The 26,246-nt window shown below is 38.9% G+C and overlaps 1 protein-coding gene across 2 annotated transcripts in view; it reads right to left on the minus strand.

Moving 5' to 3' along the window:
- The window catches only part of LOC124595876 (triokinase/FMN cyclase-like), a 165,179-nt gene that overhangs the window by 15,954 nt on the left and 122,979 nt on the right, over window positions 1–26,246 (minus strand). For both annotated transcript variants that reach the window (XM_047134785.1, XM_047134786.1), the window contains 4 exons: window positions 19,731–19,890; window positions 19,092–19,321; window positions 12,522–12,687; window positions 6,613–6,860 (listed from right to left, as the gene is read on the minus strand). In XM_047134785.1, the coding sequence (XP_046990741.1) occupies window positions 6,613–6,860; window positions 12,522–12,687; window positions 19,092–19,321; window positions 19,731–19,890 (804 nt within the window). The remainder of the gene's footprint in view (window positions 1–6,612; window positions 6,861–12,521; window positions 12,688–19,091; window positions 19,322–19,730; window positions 19,891–26,246) is intronic.

Consider the following 26,246-nt stretch of genomic DNA (forward strand, 5'->3'; position numbering starts at 1 on the left):
CTACTACTACTAACAATAATAATAATAATAATAACAATAATGAAAATGAATAATCAGCATTACTGAAATTAAAGTTATGTTTTAGTGGTTGTATGCTACTCAGGTGTATTTGGGGTCTGATTAATGGTGCATTTGAAAATGACAGTGACACTGAAATTGCCCGAACATGGAATATAAATTTTTCTTAAATAAAATTCAGCCTTTACAGCAAAAAAACGTTTCATTTAACAATTTCATTATTGCTGTGGACCCCCGTGCATAAAAAAATAGAAAGCAATGCTAATCGGGTACTCGGTGCACTTAAAATGACAATGTTGTTTAAATTGTCCAATCATGTTTTAGGTATTGATTTCTGTTCAGTGGACTGTTAAAGTCTCGTTCCATTGAAGCACATGCAATGGCAAGTGTGTCAGTGACTGTGTAATACTCTAAATTTTGTAGGCCTGCCGCACCATAAGGATTTGTCACTTAATTCAAACTGTGCAGTGACTGCTCATTGCACTGCTCCTAAAGCCCCTGTTGCAATCTGATTCCCTCATGGTGTCTTAGCAACTAGTGTCTTTAGGTACAATGTCCATGTATCAGACAGTAACAAACAAAATCTGTATAATACTGGTGCTGGTGGTGGAGATTGGTCTGCTCCCAATACGTTATGATTTATGCACATAAAAACGTTGAAAATTGTGTTTCAGATTCCTCAGATGTGGCAGCCAGGCATGCTTGTTATTGAAAATGAGGCCCAGAAACTTGAATGAGTCTGTAAAAGGAAAATGGTATGTCTCATTCTAGGTTCCAGATAATTAAAGGCTATTACCAGTTTTACTACCAGCCATGTGTTGTTGACCAACATGGCATGATACACTGTGTCAAAAATTACAAGATTGTTATATTACAATACAAATAATACATAACTTTACAAAAAAATTTGAACAGATGAAGAATTTTACTATAGATACATTTCACCTGCCATTGACATTTTTGTTCTCCGACAGATTTACTAGTTTTGGAGAAAGTTCATTGAATTTATTCACTTTCTTCATAGTCTAGACGAAGTTTAATGGACATACTTCTTGAAATTGTTTTCTGGAACGTGTTCAGCGGGAGGACTGCACTTCCATGGGCAGTGATTTGAACATTCTCAGGACTGTAATCAGAAAAATGTCTCTTGTATTGGACAGTGAATACGTTGGTATGTTTATGGTCTCTTTGTTTGGATGTTGTGGTCACATATCTCTTGCCTATTTCTGAAGGAATATAAGTTTTTCTTATCTGGAAGGAGGGGCACAAAAATATATAATGACTATAAACTGTCATTATTTCCAAATTTATAAATAATGGCCTGCAGTGCTCCTGTCTCCTACTCAATGTTATGGTCCTTTCTTTTTTTTTTTTTTTTTTTTTTTTCTTTCTTTTAAGTTATAGCACTTTCTTGCAACCTGTAGAATGACCACACAATAACAGACCATAGATGATGTGGCTATGAAACAATGAATAATATACTATTGGCAGATATTGCCCAGTTTTCATGTTTCAGTTTCCTTAGGATATATAGGACTTGTGGCACACGTGTGCAGTGTGTTCTTGCAATGTGAGTCTGCTGTCCACCACGAACCCCAGAATTTCACAGTCCCTACATAGTTTGGGTATCCTTTGTCACTGAGGCTACATGCCAATTTTTTTAATTTTTTCTTCACTGATTTTCATTTTGTTTATAAAAAACCATTCCTTTTGTCACCTCAGACAAAGCATCTGCTGCTTCTTTGGCCTTGCTAGAATTGATGATGCCTTTCATGTTCAAAGTTGTAACATCTACAAATTGCAAAAACTGCCCTCGAGAACTAAAAATCATTTACTTTACTATGACCTGGGGGGAGGGGGGGGGCATTATTGATTGCTGTGGCACACCATATTTCAGCTTCTGGTCACATGATAGTGCTCCTTGCACTGATAAAATCTGCCTGAGCTTATCACTTCTTACTGAGGTCATAAAGTGTCAGTGCTACAAGTTCTTTTTCTTCAAAACTGTGATTTATCTTAGCAGCCAGATCTAGTGCTGCTGCTATTGTAAATTTTTCCTTGCTGAAACCATGCTGTGCATCTGAGAAGAGCTCGTTGTTTTTGAAGTAATTAGAGACTGTCTTTCATTGCAGCAAAGATTGGAATTATTGAGATTGGTCTAAAGCTTGCTACCATGCCTGGGTTACCCTTTTTATAAACTGACACTGTATGGGTGCAAGTTTCAGAAATTCCAGAAATACACCATAAGCGAGAAATGTTTTAATTACCATAGTTAATTGTTCAGTAGTTTCATAGATAATTTTCTTGAGGACATGTGTGGATATCCCATGTATATCCAGAAGGCTTAGAATAAGATTTTACAATCTTTATTATTTAATTGTTTTGTAATTCCCTCCAGTTCATCATGGTGCACCTTCTGTCATTTCTTAGCCACTGCAGGCTCTATATTCAAGTCTAGGATTGCACTTCTATTGTTTTCCATGATGTCAAGAAAAAAGTTGTTGAAGTCATCTGGACTAGACAAGCTTAAGGAAGAGGTAGGTTTTTTCCTGCCTTTATTGATCAGGGCCCAGACTGCGTTGCTCGAGTTCAATGAATTCACTACTGTTTTATTTTTTATTTTTTTCCCCTGCATCCTTTCTATACAGTCTTTTTGTTTGTTAATATTTGCTGTAAAACATTTCCCTTGTGCTGGGATGTGCTGTGGTTTTGAAGTGAGCATGTAATGGCTGTACAGTGTATTTTAATTTTTTCAGTTCACTTGTATACTTTTTTCATATTTTGTCTATGTTGTGACACATTTGGAGGTCATTTTGTGGTCTTGTGTGAATAGATACAGTCAAGTTTTGTTTTGATGGTCTGGAGATCTCTTTAAATGCATCAATGCTGCATTTCGTGTAAGCCAGGCTGCCGCTGTACTGCAGGTAGTTCTGTTTGGAAAGCACTCGTGTATCCTTATGTACGACCCTCCTTGTGAATACATAATTAGAATGCCAGGAAACAGTTGGTTGATTATTAGCTCTACAGTTATCTCATAGTCCCAGTTATTTAGATTTGTGATCACAGTGTCAAAACAGGCATCACCTCTGGTTGGTAAATGCTTTGCTACGAGTAGTCCATAAATGGTTACTAGGTTCATAAATTCTCTGTCCTTAGTGCTCTCTTTACCAAAGTGTATACTGAAATCACCACACAATGCAATTTTTTATTTCAAATACATTAAATACAAGATTCCATTTTGGTGAGGAAATTTTCAAAGTTGCCATTTGGAGAATGGTATATCAAGACAACAATTACATTAAAATCCAAATACTCTTAAGCAGCCAACTCTATATCTAGGTCTACAGAGAAGCTCTGTAAGTCAATTTCTTTAACACTGCATTTTCTGTTGGTATATGTAGATACACTAATAAAGTCATTCTGTACAATTGCCTTAGCAAATTTAGGTATTCAGTAACAGTTCTAGTACTTAGCTACATGTCTAACAGCCAGTGTTCATATAGATGCATCACATGTGACTTCTCTTCTTCTGTAAACAATTCAAGTTTACTTCTAAGACATTATACATCGGCACTGCTTATAACTATGAGTGTGATATTCTGTGGAGTACTTGATCCTTTTAAAATTAGTTGCTCTTTGTGCATGTGTGTCACAGGAATATTGTCTGTTCTCTGAAAAAAATTGCTTTATCACAATATTTTTGGGCCATATAGTGTTATTCATTACTTTACCTCTTGCCCCAAAGTCAACACTAACTTTTAAACTGTTATCAAGCCCCTTTGTTTCAAGCTTTTCAGTTTTAAAGTTGTTATGCTTAGGAAGATCTTTTGCAGAAAGCTAATGACATTTACAGGAGATTGCCACTTTTGACTCAGTTCAAGCATAGGCATGCACTTTTTTCACAATACAATATTCCCTGTTTTTCTCCCGTACACAAAATTGTTTTAATCCTGCTTTTAGATTTGGAATTTCCAGATGTAACAGAATTCTGTGGTAGGGGTCCTACATTCTGTTTAATGCTTAGTAGTGGACTTTTGTATGCATACTTGTGTTATTCAGCCACAGTCTCAAAATATTATTCCCTTCAGCTCTCAAAAAAGCTTTTGTTTCATTGCCAAAGTGTTTGTTTTTTCTCCTTTTGCTGTACAATTCTTTAAAAGATGGCTCTGCATTTTTGCAGATTTTTCATCTGTGGAATCTGCAAGATTGTTAGGACTATTTAGATCATAACACTGATGTGTTTCAGTCTCTTTACTTTGTTTGCTATTTACATTTTGAGCGTATGTCACTGTAACAGTGTGTTTTTGTTTTCTTGAGCTGTTATTTGTACATACTGTATTAAGTCACTGCACACATTTGTATTAATTACAGTGGACACACATTTGTATTAATTTCACTGGATTGTCCCCCACATCCATTTGAATCATATCCTTCTGTAGCATTTTGTTGCTGACTACCTGTTAAATGTTTGGGGAAATCACCTGAATATGTAATGAACTGTTATCTTCAGCTTGTTGTTGATGTCTTGTGAGCTCCGGTGCCGTAATCAGTAGAAGGAACACATACAGACTGTGCTGTAGAAAATTTAAAACCTTTATTTTACACAAATTTCTCTGCCCTCTTAATTGAGGAAGATCATGCAACTGAAAAACCATCCACAATTAAGAAGTACTGTAGGGGGCTCTTTGCTGTGAATGTTATATTCTTAGTAGCTTAAAAACTGAGTTACTCTTGAAATTCTGTCTGAGGCACACCATTTTCTTATATAAAATGCTTGTATAGGACATCACCAACTCAATATTTACAATAAAATAAGGGGGAAAAAGAATGCATGAAAAGGAGACATCCCCAAAAGCCACCTGTGAGGATAAATCCTGTAAGATAGGATATTATATCTTTTTGAATCCACACTGAAAGTGACTAAGGATCTGTCTGTATCCTGTGATTCAGATGAGGCAGTGGTTGACCATCTATTCCCAGACCTTCACTGTACGTGTAATCAACAGAACATTGTAATAGTTAGTCAGGCATATTTGGTCCTTGCCAGATTTGAGGGGAGGAACTAAAACAGCTTTTCTTCCCTTGCATCAAGAAATTGTCCAATATCCTGTTCATCTCACAGGTCGCTAATTTAGGCAGGTTTTTATCAGGCACTTCTCATTCTGCCAGTTGTATCCAAAATGGGAAGTGTCACTAGAGAGCAAATTGTTGACAAGGGCCAGTTATTGTGATGGTGGGAGAGCATACTGATAGATCAGTAGCAGGAAGCTACCTATTAATAGAGTTGAAGTGCATGTCATGAACATTAAAGTCCTTTCAAAGAAGGAGTCCAACTGATACAGATCTCTCTTCACTGAAGTGCTCTGTTTTGTGGTGGCCTTTTTACCCTTAGAACAGTGGTGCAGTGTCTTTGAAATGAGTCACTTGGAAGTCAGGATGCAAGTGCCTACCTGTGCCAAGAGACTCAATTTCTCCATTTGAATCCTGAACTGACTTAATTATTTTATCAATGAGATTTTAACTGTCTCCTTATCCGTATGTTGTGTCAAGATGTGGTGACTCTGAATGCAAGGCGGGGGGAGTGCCTTTCTAGATCCCTGAGACAGATTTAACACCCCTTATCTTTGTTAGCTATGTCCTCTAGCAATTTACCTGTCTCTGCTAGTAATGGTGTATGGTTTGATGGCATTGGCACTTTTATGTGTATCTTTTGGTGGTGACATTGAAGATTTAGCACTGAATGATATTACTGTTTTCCCTTTTCGTACACCTGCAGGTTTTGGTGATGATTCCATTCTTCACTTGCACTTGTCTGTGTTATCTGTGATGGTCATTGTCAAGAGTGTTAATAAGGAACTTCAGAATAGGCTGTTTCATTGCTGAAGTGAATGTCTGTGGAAGGGTAGAAGTGAATATCTGTAGAAGGTAGAGGGAGGGGGGGGGGGGGCGACTCTGACAGTGGTTTTTTGCTTCAGGGCATACACTGTGTTATCTAACTTTAATTTCTGTACATGATGCATGCCAGAGCAATTGCTGTATGCAGGTAGAATGGAACATTCTTCACCCAGTTCATAAAAAGATGTATCACAGGCTGCTTGATCTTTTCACAACATTATGGTTTTGCTGAATTTTTGGCATTTGAAACATCCCATGAGAATGGAAATACAAGGACAAATTCCAAGGAAGATAAAGCCAGCTGCAATGTCCTCTAGTAATTTTCATACATTAACAGTATATATGTATTTTTATACAAAATACCAATTAATTTATTCTACCGCATTTAATTTTTTCATAATGTTTATCTCTTCAATGACACATTTTCTCCCTCATTCATTTTGTAGCTATTTTGCAACAAGACATATTATAACACAACTGTTAAGAGTGCTTGTGCTATAAGAGCTTATTTACACATGTAGGTCTTGTCGTCTGAAGGTTAGGGTAGTCTCATTGATAGTATTGATATTTTGTCTCAGTAATGACTAGCAACTTTTCTCATAATTTGCTAGAAAAATAACATAACTTCATAAAATAACAATTTATGTTGTGTCTCAGTAACTAAAAGCAATCTACAGTTTTTAGTTTAGATATAAATACCATTGTTCTGTCACCTTCACGGGCTGTACTGTACTTCATAACACCTTCGAGAGCACATTTCCAAGCCTCTTCAAATGCCGTGAAATGATTCAGACAACTGTCTTCAAGTTTTGCTCCAGCACTGATGAACATTAGACTATACACAGCTCCTGATGTGCCTCCCATGCGGCTTTCTGCAACATTTGCTAACTGCAGAAATACCTTTCCTGTACAACTGAGGGATGACTTCTCTATTTCTTCAAGGATACCTGTTTAATAATATTACTTTTAGTGTACTTAGGTTCATGCCATTAATACACTCTTAAAATGTATCACCAGCTCCATATTTCAAGTTTCATAGGGAGCGGGAAAACAAAATAATTGCAATAATTACAAATAAAGAAAGAGATGCAAGCAATGGCCGAGATTCACCTTTATATGCTCAAACAAAACAAATTGTTCAAAACTTTGTTGCTAGTTGATTACAGCAAAAACTGTCATATTGTCTTCAGAGGAAGTCTGCAATCACTTGTTGTACAATACATTTTATTCTATGTCTAAATTGCTTTCATTTTTAAAATGACTGGTACAGGTGCCAAAAGAACTGTCCTCAGATCAGTATACAAAAATAAAATAGTAACAAACATATAACCTACAATATATGACATTAGCCTTTTACACATATCTAGAATCAAATTTTCCTTAATGTACTTGATTGTATAAATTACAAGAGTACACCACCAAATGCATAATCAAAATCAACATGCTACAGCACAGGATAATATAGGGCCTCTTCATTGACTTCAGGCACAGCTGACTGCTTTACATGAAATCTTCGAGGGGCCTTCATACACAACCCTGTGCACTCACCAAAGGGTAGTAGATGACTGTTCTGGTCATGGCATTACACCTAGCGAGCAACCATGAGAGGGAGCACTCAGTGAACTAGACAGTCCTACTGTGATGCTGTTGATATTCTCTGCCTTCAAAATTTGTTTTGGTGACTTTTTATAATGGTTTTACGCCTGACAAACCACGTTTGAATCAAGGATTTCCAAGAAAAGTATTCACAAAAAATATGGAAATGTATTTTTCATTCATTTGTGACATATGTACCAGACGCCACCAGATGGTAGTTCGTAAGTGGCCCAGCTGGAACTTAGCACCTGTACTACTGCATGGGAAGAGAGTTTATGTTTTACAACTGCTTGCCTTCCATATCTTCCTGCCAAATTCAGCACAAGACTGCTTCTTCCACCGTAACACCGTGACTTCAACTATGTTGGGATATTCACTCAGTACAAGGTTCAATATGAAGGGAATTAATGGATGTTATACTACCAATTAATGTGGCACAGCTGCAATGAAACTTAAGTATATTCACAAGTAATACCTCACAGGGCTGTATTGTTTACACTTTGCTTTTTACATATCGATTTGAATCACTTTCACAACTACTGATTCCAGTTTATTGATCCGCTGTTCATGATTATGTCACTGCTTCTGTCCATGCAGCATGGCAGATGTACACAGATGAGAACTTGTATCATGCACAACTTTGTTTAACCTTTTACATTCTGTGAGCCGTTTCCACTGTGGGGTCAAAGAGAACATCCTGCAGAGGTCTCTTTAAGACTCTTAGGACATTTACTTGTATGAAAGAAACATTCCACATGGGAAAAATATATTAAAAAAAGATACTGTGACTTACCAAACAAGAAAATGCTGGTAGATAAACACAATAAAAAAACACACACACACACAAGTTTCAAGCTTTCGCAACCCACGGTTGCTTCATCAGTAAAGAGGGAAAGAGAGGGAAAGACGAAAGGATGTGGGTTTTAAGGGAGAGGGTAAGGAGTCATTCCAATCCCGGGAGTGGAAAGACTTACCTTAGGGGGAAAAAGGGACAGGTATACACTCGCGCGCACGCACACACATATCCATCCGCACAGAGACAGACACAAGGAGACGTATGTTAAGGCAAAGAGTTTGGGCAGAGATGTCAGTCAAGGCAGAAGTACAGAGGCAAAGATGTTGTTGAGTGACAAGTGATGTACGAGGGGCAGCAACTTGAAATTAGCAGAGGTTGAGGCCTGGTGGGCAACGGGAAGAGATGATATATTGAAGGGAGTTCTGATAGGTTGGTGTCAGTGGGAAGTATCCAGATAACCCGGACGGTGTAACACTGTGCCAAGATGTGCTGGCTGTGCACCAAGGCATGTTTAGCCACAGGGTGCTCCTCATTACCAACAAATACTGTCTGCCTGCGTCCGTTCATGCAAATGGACAGTTTGTTGCTGGTCATTCCCACATCCCACATAGAAGGCTTCACAGTGTTGGCAGGTCAGTTGGTAAGTCACGTGGGTGCTTTCACATGTGGCTCTGCCTTTGATCATGTACACCTTCCGGGTTACAGGGCTGGTGTAGGTGGTGGTGGGAGGGTGACCTCGACTGACATTTCTGCCCAAACTCTTTGCCTTTACATGTGTCTGCTTGTGTCTGTATATGTGCGGATGTGTGTGTGTGTGTGTGTGTGTGTGTGTGTGTGTGTGTGTGTGTGTGTGTGTGTGTGTGTGTGCACGAGTGTATACCTATCCTTTTTTCCCCCTAAGGTAAGTCTTTCCGCTCCCGGCATTGGAACGACTCCTTACCCTCTCCCCTAAAACCCACATCCTTTCATCTTTCCCTCTCCTTCCCTCTTTCCTGATAAAGCAACCATGGGTTGTGAAAGCTTGAATTTTGTGTGTGTGTGTGTGTGTTTGTGTGTCTATCAACATACCAACACTTTCGTTTGGTAAGTTACATCATCTTTGTTTTTAGATATATTTTTCGCACGTGGAAAAATTCCCACCAATGCTCTGCAACTCTGACAAAAGTCCATAAGAGAGTAACTGAGTCAGGAATAAATGTATATAACAAGCTTCCCGTCAGTATAAAAGAGGAAATTGGTAACATGTAGGTATTCGAAAGGAAACTAGAAACATTGCTCTGAGAACAATCTTATTATAAAATGAGTGGATTCCTGGAGTAATAAGGTATCCTTTTGAGTAAAAATACAGGAAATAAAATCTTTACTGATGTCATGAAGACAGAATTGTATACTTTCAACATAAATTATAGTGATTAAAATGTAAATTTATTTATATCATAATTTAAAATGTGTACTGCCATTTATTCTACACTATTAAGTATTCACTTGGACTACCTATGTGATGAAGATAGACGTTTTGTATTTTAATTTAAATCACAATGACAAAATGTAAATGTCATTATTTATTTGTGGCACTGTGATAAAAATGTGTACTTCCATTCATTCTGCTATTTTAAGTATTCACTTGAACATACACCAGTAAAATGCAGGTTTTAATATTATCTGCAATCAATCATTCATGGAAAATAAGTATTTGTATCATACATAAAATGCTCACATAATTTTGTATTATTTCACTTGACTATTACTTTGTTTGATATGCAATCAACAGGACCAAATAAAAAATCAAATCATATCAACTATTACAGGACATGCATGCAAAATACATGTAAACAAGCACTTCTATGCACAAATTTCAACCTTTTCGCATGACATTCTGCCCCCTGGTTCTGACAAGCAAGCAAGTGAGCAGCACTTTCTACAGTGAATTTCCAACATTTCTCCTTTACACACCAACTCTCACTGCACGTGTGCCAAATAAGAGTAACACTAACAGCACTGCATGAGTATTAATATCAATGATAATATACAGCGTTATTACAAATGATTGAAGTGATTTCACAGCTCTCCAATAACTTTATTATTTGAGATATTTTCACAATGATTTGCACACACATACAAAAACTCAAAAAGTTTTTTTAGGCATTCACAAATGTTCAATATGTGCCCCTTTAGTGATTCGGCAGACATCAAGCCGATAATCAAGTTCCTCCCACACTCGGCGCAGCATGTCCCCATCAATGAGTTCGAAAGCATCGTTGATGCGAGCTCGCAGTTCTGGCACGTTTCTTGGTAGAGGAGGTTTATACACTGAATCTTTCACGTAACCCCACAGAAAGAAATCGCATGGGGTTAAGTCGGTAGAGTGTGGAGGCCTTGACATGAATAGCTGATCGTGATCTCCACCACGACCGATCCATCGGTTTTCCAATCTCCTGTTTAAGAAATGCCGAACATCATGATGGAAGTGCGGTGGAGCACCATCCTGTTGAAAGATGAAGTCAGCGCTGTCGGTCTCCAGTTGTGGCATGAGCCAATTTTCCAGCATGTCCAGATACACGTGTCCTGTAACATTTTTTTCGCAGAAGAAAAAGGGGCCGTAAACTTTAAACCGTGAGATTGCACAAAACATGTTAACTTTTGGTGAATTGCGAATTTGCTGCACGAATGCGTAAGGATTCTCTACCGCCCAGATTCGCACATTGTGTCTGTTCACTTCACCATTAAGAAAAAATGTTGCTTCATCACTGAAAACAAGTTTCGCACTGAACGCATCCTCTTCCATGAGCTGTTGCAACCGCGCCGAAAATTCAAAGCGTTTGACTTTGTCATCAGGTGTCAGGGCTTGTAGCAACTGTAAACGGTAAGGTTTCTGCTTTAGCCTTTTCCGTAAGATTTTCCAAACCGTCGGCTGTGGTACGTTTAGCTCCCTGCTTGCTTTATTCGTCGACTTCTGCGGGCTACGCGTGAAACTTGCCCGCACGCGTTCAACCGTTTCTTCGCTCACTGCAGGCCGACCCGTTGATTTCCCCTTACAGAGGCATCCAGAAGCTTTAAACTGCGCATACCATCATCAAATGGAGTTAGCAGTTGGTGGATCTTTGTTGAACTTAGTCCTGAAGTGTCGTTGCACTGTTATGACTGACTGATGTGAGTGCATTTCAAGTACGACATACGCTTTCTCGGCTCCTGTTGCCGTTTTGTCTCACTGCGCTCTCAAGTGCTCTGGTGGCAGAAACCTGAAGTGCAGCTTCAGCCGAACAAAACTTTATGAGTTTTTCTACGTATCTGTAGTGTGTCGTGACCATATGTCAATGAATGGAGCTACAGTGAATTTATGAAATCGCTTCAATCATTTGTAATAGCCCTGTATATAGCTATATGAATAATGTGGTTGCTGCCAAACCACTATGTTATCCTGTTACAGAGATTCTTGAGTGCCCAGAGACTATTTCTTCTGAACAAATACAAATTATGAAGCACCTGTTGATGATATTCTTCTCATGCTGTTCAGCTGACAGTCACTAAACTGTTCTTTTTCTTTTCTTGTTTATCTCTTCTTTACTGCCCCCTCCCCCCACCCCCAACACACTAGCAGAAAGTAAGTGATGCTGCATAGCCTGTTTGATGATTACACAGAAAACATTGTTTCCCTGTTCTCTTAATCTGAAGAAGAGAATGAAGAAACATGTTTGAAAAACAAATTTATGTTCTGTTATGTACAAAATATCATTTGCTTCATTGTTTTATATCTCGCTCACAAGACATAAATTTCTTTTGGACAGAGACCATAAATGACCAAGAGTTACATGCCACCACAAATTACTTGAAAGTAAGATGGGGGCTCAATGTCTTATTGACAATGGGATTATTAGAAGTGGCATGCTAGCTCACTTAGGCATGAACGAAGGAGTAAATCAGCCATGGCCTTGTTGGAGAAACCGATGCTGCATTCACATGAAGTAATTTACATAAATCACATAACATTCAAATCAGGACCTCTGCATATGGGTTTGAACTCTGCTTCTCCCAAATACAAATCTAGTATCTCAGCTAAGGGTACCACTATTTCAACATTACTCATTTACTTGCAGGCATACAGTATATTGATTTTTTTTACCATTTTGAATGGATATCACTTACACATACACTTTGAAATGCTGATAATGAGCATGAAACAATTATTCAATTACACCTGTTATATTTGTTACCACACCTTCTGCCAATCTTCGCAAAGTAGATCCACAATCTCCATCACCACATCCGCTATCTAGTTCATTTAAATGTTTTTCTGCTGTGATAATAGCATTTGAAGCAGCAGACAGGCACTCTTTGAATATTGAAGTTTCCTCATCACCAAGAATCAAACCTTTTTCCTGTAACTGTTAATGATAACCAATTACGCATTATTGTGGTAATTAAATGTGTAAAGTTAGTGGGAGTTAAGCAGATAGATCAAGAAATATACTATTACATCTTATCAGTGCTAATATCAGAATATAATTACCAATTATATTACTTTTTAAATAATTTTTGCAAAAAAAGTTTATCCTTGATGATTTTGGGCAATGGATCATGGCGTCAGACAAGTTTGTTTGCCTAACAATTTATGTCGTACTGGGGGAGGGGGAAGAGAGAGACAACAAATGCTGCAAGGTCAAGTAAGTTGCTTTTACAAATCATTCAGAAAACCAAAGAATTTCAGAACCAGTTTGACAGCACAGGTTTGTCAGTTACGTAGTTTCATGTTACATGTATCATTTTTATGATTAATTGTAATGATGTGGAAGGAGTCATTTTGCATTCACACTACATGCTCATACATAATTATGGCTACAGTTTTTTTAGCACTATTGTGAGTTAATAATTCCTACCAATCACCTTTCTTCTATGGAATAGGTGGAGTTATTAAAGAGCAACTTTTTCAGTTGGTTAAGACAACCTTAATGTGGTATAATGGATGTCATTTTTTTCTTCTGGTATCATAATTATGTACACCATTGTTCCTTCTAAACCATAGTGGATTATTTACAACAAACTTCATAAGGGAATAAATATACTGTAAGTAGTGGTCAAAATTCCTTAACTCCCTAAATAGATTCTACAAGATGTTTCATGAAGTTGAGTTGCTATAAGTTGAGGTTACTTTGGCCCTTTGCAAGTAACTTTGGCCCACTGGTCAGCAAAAGTTTGCAATTTTTCTTCCCATGGAAATTACACCATTAGTGTAGAGTAATGCATTTAAAGTACCGGGTGATCAAAAAGTCAGTATAAATTTGAAAACTTTATAAACCACAGAATAATGTAGATAGAGAGGTAAGAAAAAAAAAAAGACAAAGTTCACAAAATGTCTGACAGAGATGGCGCTGGACAGCAAAATGTCAGTGACTGCACATGACAATCGTGTATAAAAGGAGCTGTAATGAGAGAGAGAATCAGATCCGCCAGCAGTCGCAGCACGTTGATGTTACCTGAAAAGGCGCTTTTAGTGAAGCTGTATTATCAGAATGGGGAATGTGCTAGTTCAGCGTTACAATCCTATTGCCATAGGAAGAGGATTCGAACGGGTAAAGGTCCGTTGACAAATGCAGCTGTGGCGAGAATGATTTCGAAGTTCGAAGCCACGGGTTGTTTAGACGATAGACCCCGTAGTGGCCGACCGAGCACAAGGTGTAATGCTGCTGAGACAGTTCAGGAAGAAATGGAGATTGTAGCGGGATCGTCTATGCTATCCGTACAAAACCCATCGGCATCATGAACTGTTACCTGGCGATTTAGTGAAGCGGAGGGCATTTGCGGTGTCGGCATTTCAAAAGATGGCGGAAGATGACAATTGGTTGAGTAAAGTGTTGTGGATCGACAAAGCTCATTTCACGCTCCGAGGGTCTGTCAATGCCCCAAACTGCAGAATTTGGGCTACCGAAAACCTTAGAACTGTCATGGAAACTCCATTGCATGACAAGAAAGTCATGGTATGGGTTGGATTTACCACATCTACCATTATCGGGCCTTTTTTCTTCAAGGAAATGCGTGATTCTGGTTTTGTAACTGCTACCGTGACGGGTGAGAGGTACGCTGATATGTTACAGAATCGCATCATCCCCAGCCTTACTGATAAACACCTGCTGGAACGTATGATGTTTATGCAGGATGGCGCTCCACCCCATATTACTAGACGTGTGAAAGATCTCTTGCGCGTCGTTTGGTGATGATCGTGTGCTCAGCCGCCACTTTCATCATGCTTGGCCTGCCAGGTCCCCAGACCTCAGTCCGTGCGGTTATTGGCTTTGGGGTTACCTGAAGTCGTAAGTGTATCGTGATCGACCGACATCTCTAGGGATGCTGAAAGACAACATCCAACGCCAGTGCCTCACCATAACTCCGGACATGCTTTACAGTGCTGTTCACAACATTATTCCTCGACTACAGCTATTGTTGAGGAATGATGATGGACATTGAGCATTTCCTGTAAAGATCATCATCTTTGCTTTGTCTTACTTTGTTATGATAATTATTGCTATTTTGATCAGATGAAGTGCCATCTGTCGGACATTTTTTGAACTTTTGTATTTTTTTGGTTCTAATAAAACCCCATATCATTCTAAGCATGTGTGTCAATTTGTACCTCTCTATCTACATTACTTCGTTATTTATTCAGTTTTCAAATTTATACTGTCTTTTTGATCACCCGGTATATGATTTTGGTGGGAGTGCTGAGCAAAATAGTTGTTCCTGTAAAAGCAACAGCCCAGGAGTCAATTCAGCATTTACTAAATGAGGTAGCTAAGGTTAGAGCTGACAATGAAGTTTTTTTGTAGAGAAGTGAAACATTTGAAGGGTTACATAAGGGAAGGATCGTCTTTGGATGTATTTTTACCTATCCTTGGTGTTGGTATGGCTTCATTGGTGGCAATGTTTCCTGCTAAACCTGGAGACGATATTTCTGTCATAGATAATTTGCATATGACCATGAAATTAGGCTGGAAAATGAACAATTGTTAAGTGTAGCTCATTTAAAACTGGTGGGAAATGGCAGCACATACATGATGTGCAAAGAGAAACTGCAAGATGCTCAGCCGTTCAGACTTTCAAGAAGTGTTAGTGGATCATTACAGGAAAAACAATACCTCACGGTATTATTGTGACCAACTTAATGGTGTAGTGCAGAAGCAGGGAGAATCAATGGAATGTTTTGTGGTCCACATCAGACAAATCAATGTCAACACTGTGACTTAACGAATGATGATCATGCCAATAAAGCCATTTTGCAGAAGGCGCAACAATGGGCACTTGATGGATTTTTGCAGGGCCTACCAAATGAAATGTTATGGAAAGTACAGATGAAGTTTCCAAAAACCCTGGACAAAGCAGAGCCAGCTGCATTATCTTTGACTGAAATTGCTTCTGTAACTAGACCAAAGGAGAATTGGGTAGTGTTTAATGTGGAGATTGTGTGTTATAGGTGTGGTGCTCCAGGACACATTCAACATTTCTGCATGAAAACACAATGTCAGAAGTGCAAGCAAGTTGGGTGTGCTGTTCAAAAATGTCCACAGGAACACAGAGCGTGCATTAAATGGTACAGGGGATGGTGCGACTACTGTGCAATGCTCCCAATAAGTTTGACTATGGGACACCCTGGTAAGGAATCAGTGGCAGAAATCTGTCTGTTCAGCTATATAAAATAAAGGTAATGTAAGTTGTTTTTGGATACAGGATCACAGGCATCCATGGCTAGCCAGAGTACAGTGAATTTGAAGCCAACACACTGTAGCTGGTGTGGGTGGTACAAGTGTGAATTCTCTCATCTCCATATTGTTGCATTTCCAAGTGGGAGGTAGAAACTTACCAATATGTGCAGAAGTTCTGCCTTCTGTGGGCATTAGCTATGATATTCTGGGTCTGGACTTCCTGAGGGACCAAAGTTGATCTGCAGCAGTGCACAGTAGAACTGAATGGGACATTGTTCGATCTCAGTTTTGTGCCTGAAAGAATCGAACTGTTGCAAGGTACACACAAGACATCAGGTATGCCAAATAAACTGCGCACAGCCTCTTATATGTAACTCACAGGGTACAGTACTGAACGGTACAGGAAGGCTGGTCTGCATGAACATAGGAAATGATCTTCTGGTTAATACTGTATGTGTGGTACATCAGTTGGTCAAATCTATATCTCTGCCAAATATGGCAACATCAAGTATAGAATGTAATTATAATGATACTTGTTTCAATGAATTTCCACTATAGTAAATTTATGGAGTCGAATTGTGGTAACATTGGAGTGGCTAGAGGTAGTAATCATGTGTGTGTGTGTGTGTGTGTGTGTGTGTGTGTGTGTGTGTGTGTGTGTGTGTGTGTCTGGTGTGCTTGCCTGTGTGTTTTTCGCTTTCTGAAAAAGGCTTTGGCTGATAAACATATTCGTAGCAGCCTTTTCATCATACCTGTCTGTAACTCAGTGCTTCATCTTTACTGTGAGGTTCAATCTGTCCTGTTCATAATATTGTTAAAAATATTTATATGATTTACTCAAATACATGTCATATACTGTTACACAATTCTTAAACATGCAAAGCAACGGGAATTGTTTGAAAAGCTAAGACAAGTATTTCCATCAATGGAAAAATTTCATTCTTGGCTAGTAATAGATTTTAGTTGTGGCTGGAATGTTGCAGCAGCAATTTTTACATATATTATGATGGGACTTCAAAAAGTAAATTACACATTACTATGGCAGGCTCCTACTAATCATTCAGCTGCTTGACAGAAATCTATTCCTCGGTCATGGACCCATTCAAGAACAACTTTAAGAATGTACTTCCTGTTGCAAAATCTGCCATTGCTATGAATCAGTTCCTCACCTGCCTGGACACTGTCGTCTATGTCAAAGTTGGTGGCTTTTCTTCCCGATCAACATCACCTATGTCTCTGCAACTTTGGTCAAATTTTTTGGCACCATTCCACTATGATGGGTGGATGCAACATTCCATCTGGCCCATAAACTGACAGAATTTCACAGTGAATCTGTCAGGGTTTGTATGCCCCAGGACAACCGGAAATACAGGAAAATCCCAGGAATCTTTTCATCCAGGAAAACCCCAGGAATTTTTTAGAATCCTGGGAATTTTTCATTCTTTTCACTTTCAGTTAAATTTTTGTAATTTTGTCTGGTAAGAATTGATATTATAACAAAAAATTGTAATTTAGCCTGCTACATCAGAATATTACTTAACACCAATATAAAACTTAAGTTCCAAAGAAAATGAGCCATTCACAACAAAAAACCAAATTGTACACACAAGCATCTGTCGACAGCAAAATGTATCAAAAGCTTTAGAACCAAGACACTGAATACTTCATAACAACAAACTGCTTTCACTAAGTGTGAAGCATCAAATGTTTACATTTCAGGAAAATATTGTGAATGGTGGTCTGAGAAATGTAATTCTGAAAATAAATTTCCTTTTATGCAAGATGAATAACATTATGTGTGAAACTGTGTGATGAATCTCTTACATCACAGAGCATTTGAATCTCTTCAAAACTTAATACTTCGAGGACAAGCCACACAGAAAAATTTTAGGCCCAAAAGGCCAGCCATTTATGTGATTATTTAAAATTTTATTGTCACATTTGTGTTTGATATATCTTAAAGGGCAAAGACCAAACTTCAAGGTTAGTTTTCATCATTTATTTTAGTTTTTTCATAGATTAGAAAGTACACAATAACAATGGGAAAAAGTATAATCATTCTTTTTAAAAAAAATTATTCAGTGAGGCAACCCACAAAATATTCGGTGCACAGCAGTGAAATCAATAATCGTGCTTGTCAGAAATAGTCAGTTGCAGCAATTTAAGCTGTGCTCTTAGGATCCTGCCTAACCACACCCTTGAAAATAAACAGCAAAAAATTTTCGATAACCAATATTATGTGTGAAAGCTTAGGTTTCTTGTAGCTATAGTGATATATATTAATTTAAATCATTAACTTTCTCTAATGTGTATTTGCCCTACTAAATAGTTTTGTTGCTGCTGGCTGACTACATCACATGTCCTATTCTCTGTACTGTCTTTGGCCAGCGAGATCACTTCACATGAACTATGATTGGCTGACAAAAAGGGCATCACAATCTTGATTTCAGTGGTTTGGAAGCTACCGTGCTGTATTGAGTGGAATTTGTAGTTATACTTTTGTAATACAAAAATATGCAGCGTATGTGTTGCCACACATCAAAGATCTTTCCAAATTGCATTGTTTTTTGCTGGGTTTTATTTCCTAAAGTGCCAGGAAGCTCTATTCCGATGTATAAAATCTTTACCATTCAAAGGATTGATAAGTTTTACAGCTCTGAGGGAAAATATACTGTCACTTAACACGGAAAAAAAGTGTACATGAACCAAGGGTATAGTGCATATTCACATGATAAAAAGTGTATTTTCACCCAGGGAAAGTGTATTTTTAACCTGGAAGTCTCTGAGAAATCCTGAATTTCTTTTTTCTTGTCCACATATACACCCTGTAAACATGCAGTTTAAATGTTTTGCCAAAAAGAATCATTCTGTCCTGCATACTGCAACACTAGCAACTGCACTGTTTCACTCCCATACTGTAGTGCGTCTGTTGTCCCTACTGCAGCAGACCTGTCCCTGCAACAAAACTCCCTTCTGATAATGCATCACTCTTGTTGTGCAAAGCTTTTAAAATGGCACGACACGTATAACTTACTTTTGGAAGTCACCCCATGTATTCCTTTAACAGTGCGATGGGAGAAAGAATAAACACTTACCTCAATATGTTCCTCAATGTCAGACTCACTATTTTGTGGTTTAAAATGTGATGGTAACGAGAGCTTCGTACCAGGCCAAGCTGGAGCATTTGTCTCACAGTCCAAGTATCTCAACCATTTATCTTTGTTTTCTGCATCAAGTCGGAGAAGACATACTTGCATTCCAAGCATGTCAAGTGATGTCATAAGTGCACCAACATAAATTCGCTTCACGTTTATGTTCTTTGAGCCTGTGTATGAGGATGCAGACACAACAATAAAACTTAGTTATTAAGTGCAGTTTTGAATACAGAACAAAATTAAATGAAAATAAAGCTATAACTATCACTTTAGTGACATATCCTAGAATACTGTTTTATTCCAGTAAGTGAAGGTAATCCACCATGAATGCTTGTATAGTTTGAATTGATAGCAACTATTGCATTATACCCATAGCTTGAAGGCTTCTCGTGAGGAAGACGGGCACATGAAAGAAACAGGTAACTGAACATGTCTGTCACAAGATTCCAATTTGTTGTCTACAACTGGGACCTTAATGAATCATGCATGAAATTTGATATTATTATTATTATTATTATTATTTTGTACAGTGACATTTAGAAGTGATTCCTTGTAACTACAGGGAAAGAAACTACATACCAAGTTGATTAATTACTTCATTAGCTATGATCCATTCTTCTATGTGTGAAGATCCTCCCAGGTTGTTTATCAGAGCTGCAACTTCATCTCCCTCCTTCAATGATAAAGTAATGATCAACTTATCCAACATTATTTCTACTGCCTCTGAAGCTGAACACATCTAAAACACAAAAAAAGAAAAATAATAATAACTACAGAGCACAATTTAACCAAACACTAGAGATTTGCAAATGGGCAAATTGGACTGTTTCCTCATATGTACAATTTACTCATATATAAATAAAAATGTTCAGAATTTTATGTCTCTGAAATTTTCTTCACCAATTGCTTTCAGATTCTGACACAACATTGAATACATTCCACATGCCTCCTACCCTTGTAACTGCCCCCAGTGTAAAACCTGTCCCATGCACCCTCCCCACCACCACCTACTCCAGTCCTGTAACCCGGAAGGTATACACGATCAAAGATAGAGCCACGTGTGAAAGCACCCACGTGATTTACCAACTGACCTGCCTACACTGTGAAGCTTTCTATGTGGGAATGACCAGCAACAAATTGTCCATTCGCATGAACGGACGCAGGCAGACAGTTTTTGTTGGTAATGAGGATCACCCTGTGGCCAAACATGCCTTGGTGCACAGCTAGCACATCTTGGCACAGTGTTACACCGTCCGGGTTATCAGGATACTTCCCACTGACACCAACCTATCAGAACTCCGGAGACGAGAACTTGCCCTTCAATATATCCTCTCTTCCTGTTGCCCACCAGGCCTCAACCTCTACTAATTTCAAGTTGCCGCCCCTCGTACATCACTTGTCACTCAACAACATCTTTGCCTCTGTACTTCCGCCTCGACTGACATCTCTGCCCAAACTCTTTGCCTTTACATATGTCTGCTTGTGTCTGTATATGTGTGGATGGTATAGCGTCCCAAGTGCCAAATTTTTTATCATGTAGCCGTAAAATAATAATTTCTCTGTGTAGGTTTAGATTGCAAAGAAATAATTTATGACAGAATGATCTAAAGAGACGACAAGATACGCTCTTTTGTTAATTTTTTAGTCGACTTCACTTCTTCTTCTTTTGTCTTGAATGTGTCTAGAGGGTCATCTTGCGTGTGCTGACAAATGTAAGCATATTTGTATGAGTTAAACATATAATATAACGATTTAATATTATTGTGCACTTTTAATTTGTAAGAGGCGATCCCGATTTCATGTCCGCCTTCCTTGAATTAACCTGCATTCAAGTAATTTACAGCTCAACAATCGCAGCGGCCGATGCAGCCAACGACGCCATTACGTGGCGATATTAACTTATGAAAATTTAACGGAAGCTGAAAAACTCGCCCGCTATTAGCATAATATTAATTTTTCTCCACAGCCGCACGAAGTTGCAGAAATACTTAGCTTTAAGATTCTTATTTTCAGTACCATAGCTGAGAGCCAGAGCCAGGACTCCGACTACAATACAATGGTCAACGGAGGTAAGAAAAATACTCTCGCGCGTGTGTGGGCCGCAATTTTAACTAATAACTAAAGATTTCTTGCTTTAAAGTTAACTGACTAGCCGAGGAAAGTAATATGAAAAGTTTATTACATTGTTCAACTTAAATATCATTTTTATTAAGGCCCACCACGTAAGTCGGCAACAATCAAAAAATAATAATAACAATAATAATAATATATTAAATTACGACGGCCGACGGACGCGAGATTGGCGCCGCAACTTTGGGGCCCGATTAATATGATTCTATTGTAATGAATGTAATTATGTATGTGTCTAATTGTTGTAAAATATTAATGCTTATATGAATTCTTTTACATGTACAACAACAAAACCACACCCTGAGGAGATCTGGAGAGGAAAAAGTGTAGAAAAGAAAGAGGATTGCGAGAAAGAAAAATAAGTAAGGTAAGGCCTATTGTGCAAGCATCCTGTGTAGCTCTGTGCGGAATATCGAACCCATGTGCACATGAGATACCTTCGGTGTTTTGTGTATTATTATGTGTTTATTTTTGGAGGGGATAATTATTCGTTTTGTGTATTTATGTGTTTATTTTTGGAGGGGATAATTAATCGTGTGTGTATCAGTGTTAAAGATTTGTCAGTGGCTTAAAGTGAATATATTATGGGTAAGATAGGACAAGCTAAAGCATCCGTACCAGAAGAACAAAATTCTGTTAATATGGAAAGTGAGGATCATTTGCAATACGTAAACGAATCCCAAGCCACCGCCTCGGATAACATAATTTCCGGAGTGGGGGGCGAGGATCTGTGGTCGGTGAATGATGCTCCACAGCAGAATGGGAATAGAGTAACAACTCCACTGCCTGGGCAGGGGGGCCAATCGAGTGCTAGATTAAGCGGGGCACCAGTATGCTCACCAATTGCAGACCCTTTTGCTGAATTTCTGCGCAGGTTAAAAGAAAGAGATAGGGAAAGAGACGAAAAACTGGCTCAGATGCTGCATGAGCAGGAGAAAAAATTAACGCAAAAGCTCATTGAGCAAGAGCAGCGCAGTGAAGCAAAGCTAGATAGTATCCAAAGCGAACTTGCCGAGATGCGGGACGCTTGCAAAGAGATCCCCGATCTTGTGCAAAGCTTAGCCGGAGAGATGCAAAAATTACAGATATCGCAGGCTAGGCTTGAAGACAATGTCCAGACTTTAACCAACCGCGTGGATAATGTGGAGATAGATGCACGGAAAAGTATTGACGCATATTTGGAAGTGCAAGCTCAAAAAAGTAGAAAAAGAATTAAATGAATGGCTAGAAGTAAAGGATCGCGAGATATCTGCAAAGGTTGAAAGCGATGTAAAAACAGCTGTAGAACAAGCGACTGCGGCCGCGAGTGTAAATATTGACGCTAGCGCTGCTGCACTACATGCCGAATTAACAGAGATCAAGTCCCGTGTGACAGCGGAGTTGCCAAATTGGCAACAGTAGGTCGCGCGGAGACTGTCTGCGTTGGAAAGCAATGTAAACAGTGGCGGACAGATCATGAATCCGACTCCGCGTACTGATTACTGTAATAACGCTGACGGTAGGCAGGGTGCGAGTGCGCAACCGCAACCTAATGCGAATTATGAGCACGAACAACATGCGATACCGTGCAGCGCACATCACGAAGTGATGAATGTCCCAGAATGTAGCAATCAGATGTGCAAAAAAGAGGACAATGTAATAAAACACAGGACATTCCAACCCTTCAATAGCGAAAAACGAAATGTCCACCCTGTTGTATTTATTAAGAGCTTTAGGAATGTGTTTCCCAGGACATGGACGGAAAGACAAAGAATACAGTTCGTGGTCTCCTTTATTCAAGGTGACGCGGCACTGTGGGCCACCGACGTGTCCGAAAAATGTCTAACGATGCAGCAGTTTGAAGGTGCATTCTTGCAAAAATTCTGGTCCGATAGCGTCCAAGAAAGACTACGAAAGGAGTTGTACAGTCCAGAAATGTACAATCCTAAGATGGGAACGTTACGCAAATATTTCGAAAAGTATATAAACAAAACCAGGTACTGGGACGAGCCAATGTCCGATCGTGACATAATCAGATTAATAAAAATGAAGTTGCCCAGTGAAATTAAAAGATATTTCATCAATGTGCCGGAATACGATATAGAACAATTCATGGAAATAGTGGATTCTGTTGACCTATTGATCGAAGATATGAAAACCGAAAACAAGTGGAACCATGCAGGCTATAATCAACACAAAGCCGATTACAATAGCAGCCACAGTAACGGTAGTAACTTTTACCAAATGGTAACGGGAATAGGCAAGAGCACCGGCAACAGAATCAAGGCACAAACAATGGCAATGGTTATAACGGCAACGGTTATAATCGTGAAAATCGAAAGAGACATCATGATGGACGCATGAGTAATGGATATAATGGTAACGGCAATCCGCAATGGCGCAACAACCGAAACCAGTGGCGTGGTCGTAACGAACCGACACCACAGTGGCAACAAAACACAGCGCCACAATGGAACGCCAACCCAGGTCCGTCACAGAATATGTCAGGGAGTTGCAACCGACCACCACAAAACCAGAGCCATACACAATATCAAAATACACCATCGGGGAGGCAGGGCGGCCAACCCAACAGTAGCAACAACAACAACCAGAACCACAATGTGAGGTTAGTGGAAGTGACACACAACTGTCAACCCACTAATGCTCATCCGTTAAACTAAAGACAGCCACAATACGCTCTCCGTTGTTGGCTGTAGGATGGTGTAGTGAGGGCACATTCACGGATGACAGCCATAAACTTTGTATGCTGAGATACAATGAAGGAACAAAAGTAGAAAAGGAACTTGTAGACATACCGCAGAAATGTAACCGAACCGACAAAAGTGTTATGCAGGCTATATTGCAAGCAGATATGTATGGAGCACCAATACAGATAATAGTCGATACCGGTGCGTCAACCAATGTCATGAGTGCAAATTTTTACAAGTACTTGAGTCAAAATAATAGAATACCAGTATTGCCAGTGAAGAATTGTCGTGTAACAGGTGCAATAGGTGCACAATCTCATATCATAAAGCACCAGGTGCAAGTCGAGTTTACGGTAGGAAATGAAGCAATGAAAAGCTCGTTCCTAGTAGTTAGGGGATTAGGTGTTGGTTGCATCCTGGGGATGGAATTTTTACGCCAGAGGGACGCAAAAATCGACCTCTTGTGCGGGGAAGTAAGCCTTATGAATGAGGGTACACGTGTAGTTTTGCCATTGTTGAGGATACGGGAAGTGCACGGTAAATATTGCCGGAGCTTTCAAACGAGATTCGAAGGAATACAGGTAATGAATTTATATTCTGACTTAAGTACAAGACAAGTATATTTTAAAGATTTTATTACTGAAGACAAAGAGGAAAAAAGGAAACTGATAGCCATGAAAGTTGGGGAGTCAGAACATTTGACTGAAGCACAACAAAACGAATTGACTCAGCTACTTACAGATTATGAGAATGTGCTTTCGGAAAAACCCGGTGTTATCGAGGGCTACACCTATAACATCGAAGTGGTACCTCACGATACTTTCTGTCACGCAAACTACACCATTCTGTGGTCGAATAAGGAGGCAATTACTAAGGAAACAAGAAAAACACTTACAAAGACTTAAAGAAGTTCGCTCAGTAGAGCAACGTTTACATTTGTGTGTAGTAGGTTAAGTTTATAGTGTATTTTTTCTGTGTGTAAATGTTCCGATTTTAGTGCAATATTTAAAGACAATGAGGCACACAAGATTAGTGCGATTCAATTTTGTAGATGTTAAGGAATAATAGTATTTTAAGCAATTGCATTTTGAAGAAAAAAAAATGAACGTAGGTTTAAGAACATGTTAAAAATTTCATGTTGAAAAATGCTTTAAAAATATTTTTAAAAAAATCAATAACATGTAATGATGAAAGAATTTTTCATTAGTGTGTCATGAATATTTTTGAACTGTAGTAGTAATGCAACTTTTGAAATTCAATATTATAGTGTATAAGTCGTTTCATGTATTTATGTCTATACCGATCTTGAAATATGCTCAAGCATAATTTACTTAACAATGTGAGTGCAGGGTGTACATCACCCAAGGTACCTCATGTGTTGTGGACAAGGTACAAAGCAAATCAGTAAACGCGACTACCGCTTAGCAGTGTTAAAATATATTGCCATCTGCTAAGGCAGAGATTTGCACGAATTTGTAGTGCAAACAAAAGTCACAAATCTAACATTAATCTAGGAACTTGCACGCTAGGCCTAGATTATAAAATGTGTACAATAATGCGAGAGGCAAGGTTTTGTAAAGTCGAGCCTGGCTCTGGAGGGCAAGTACGCAATGAGAGGGCAGACATGACATGGGGACTGACCTCAGATGAGACGGAAATACAATTGTATAGTCAAAAAATCTGAAGGCAAGTACGACTCTAAGTGGAAAAGGAAAAGAGACAAGTAGTGCGAGAGACTGGTAAAATCCAGCACAAGCCAAAATCCAGTTCAGACTGAATGAAATACATTAGTGTTTGTGAACTAATCGAAACAGTTACTTTAAGCTGTGTGAAAAACTGTGAAGGTGAAACTGTGATATGGACAGTGAAGTGCTAGTATTGAACGTTCAACAGCGGTAAGGACGCCAAACGCCAATATTACGCACGAAAAACTGTGAATTTGCTTATAAATGTGAACTGTTAACGTGAAGTGAACCCACAGTCAATATTTTTGGGACAGACTGTAGTTTCATTGAGCACAATAATGCGAGATTGGAATGCGACGCGTGGACTGTTGCAAAACCGCGACCGCAGAAACGGCGAATGTTTGTGCTAAGCTCGTATTGGGACACTCACCAGTGCCTGCGAGTGCGGCGAAAACATAAATAATTTTATCAAGACAAAAACTGACGTGCAATGGAAACAGTATTGCATCAAAACTGCATTCACGGGAGAAGGTCCATGTCATGTTTTCTGCAAGACAGTGCTAGCTTGACACTCGGAAACTGGCGAAAACTTA

This window comes from Schistocerca americana, chromosome 2 (genome assembly GCF_021461395.2).
Source record: "Schistocerca americana isolate TAMUIC-IGC-003095 chromosome 2, iqSchAmer2.1, whole genome shotgun sequence".
NCBI lineage: Eukaryota > Metazoa > Arthropoda > Insecta > Orthoptera > Acrididae > Schistocerca > Schistocerca americana.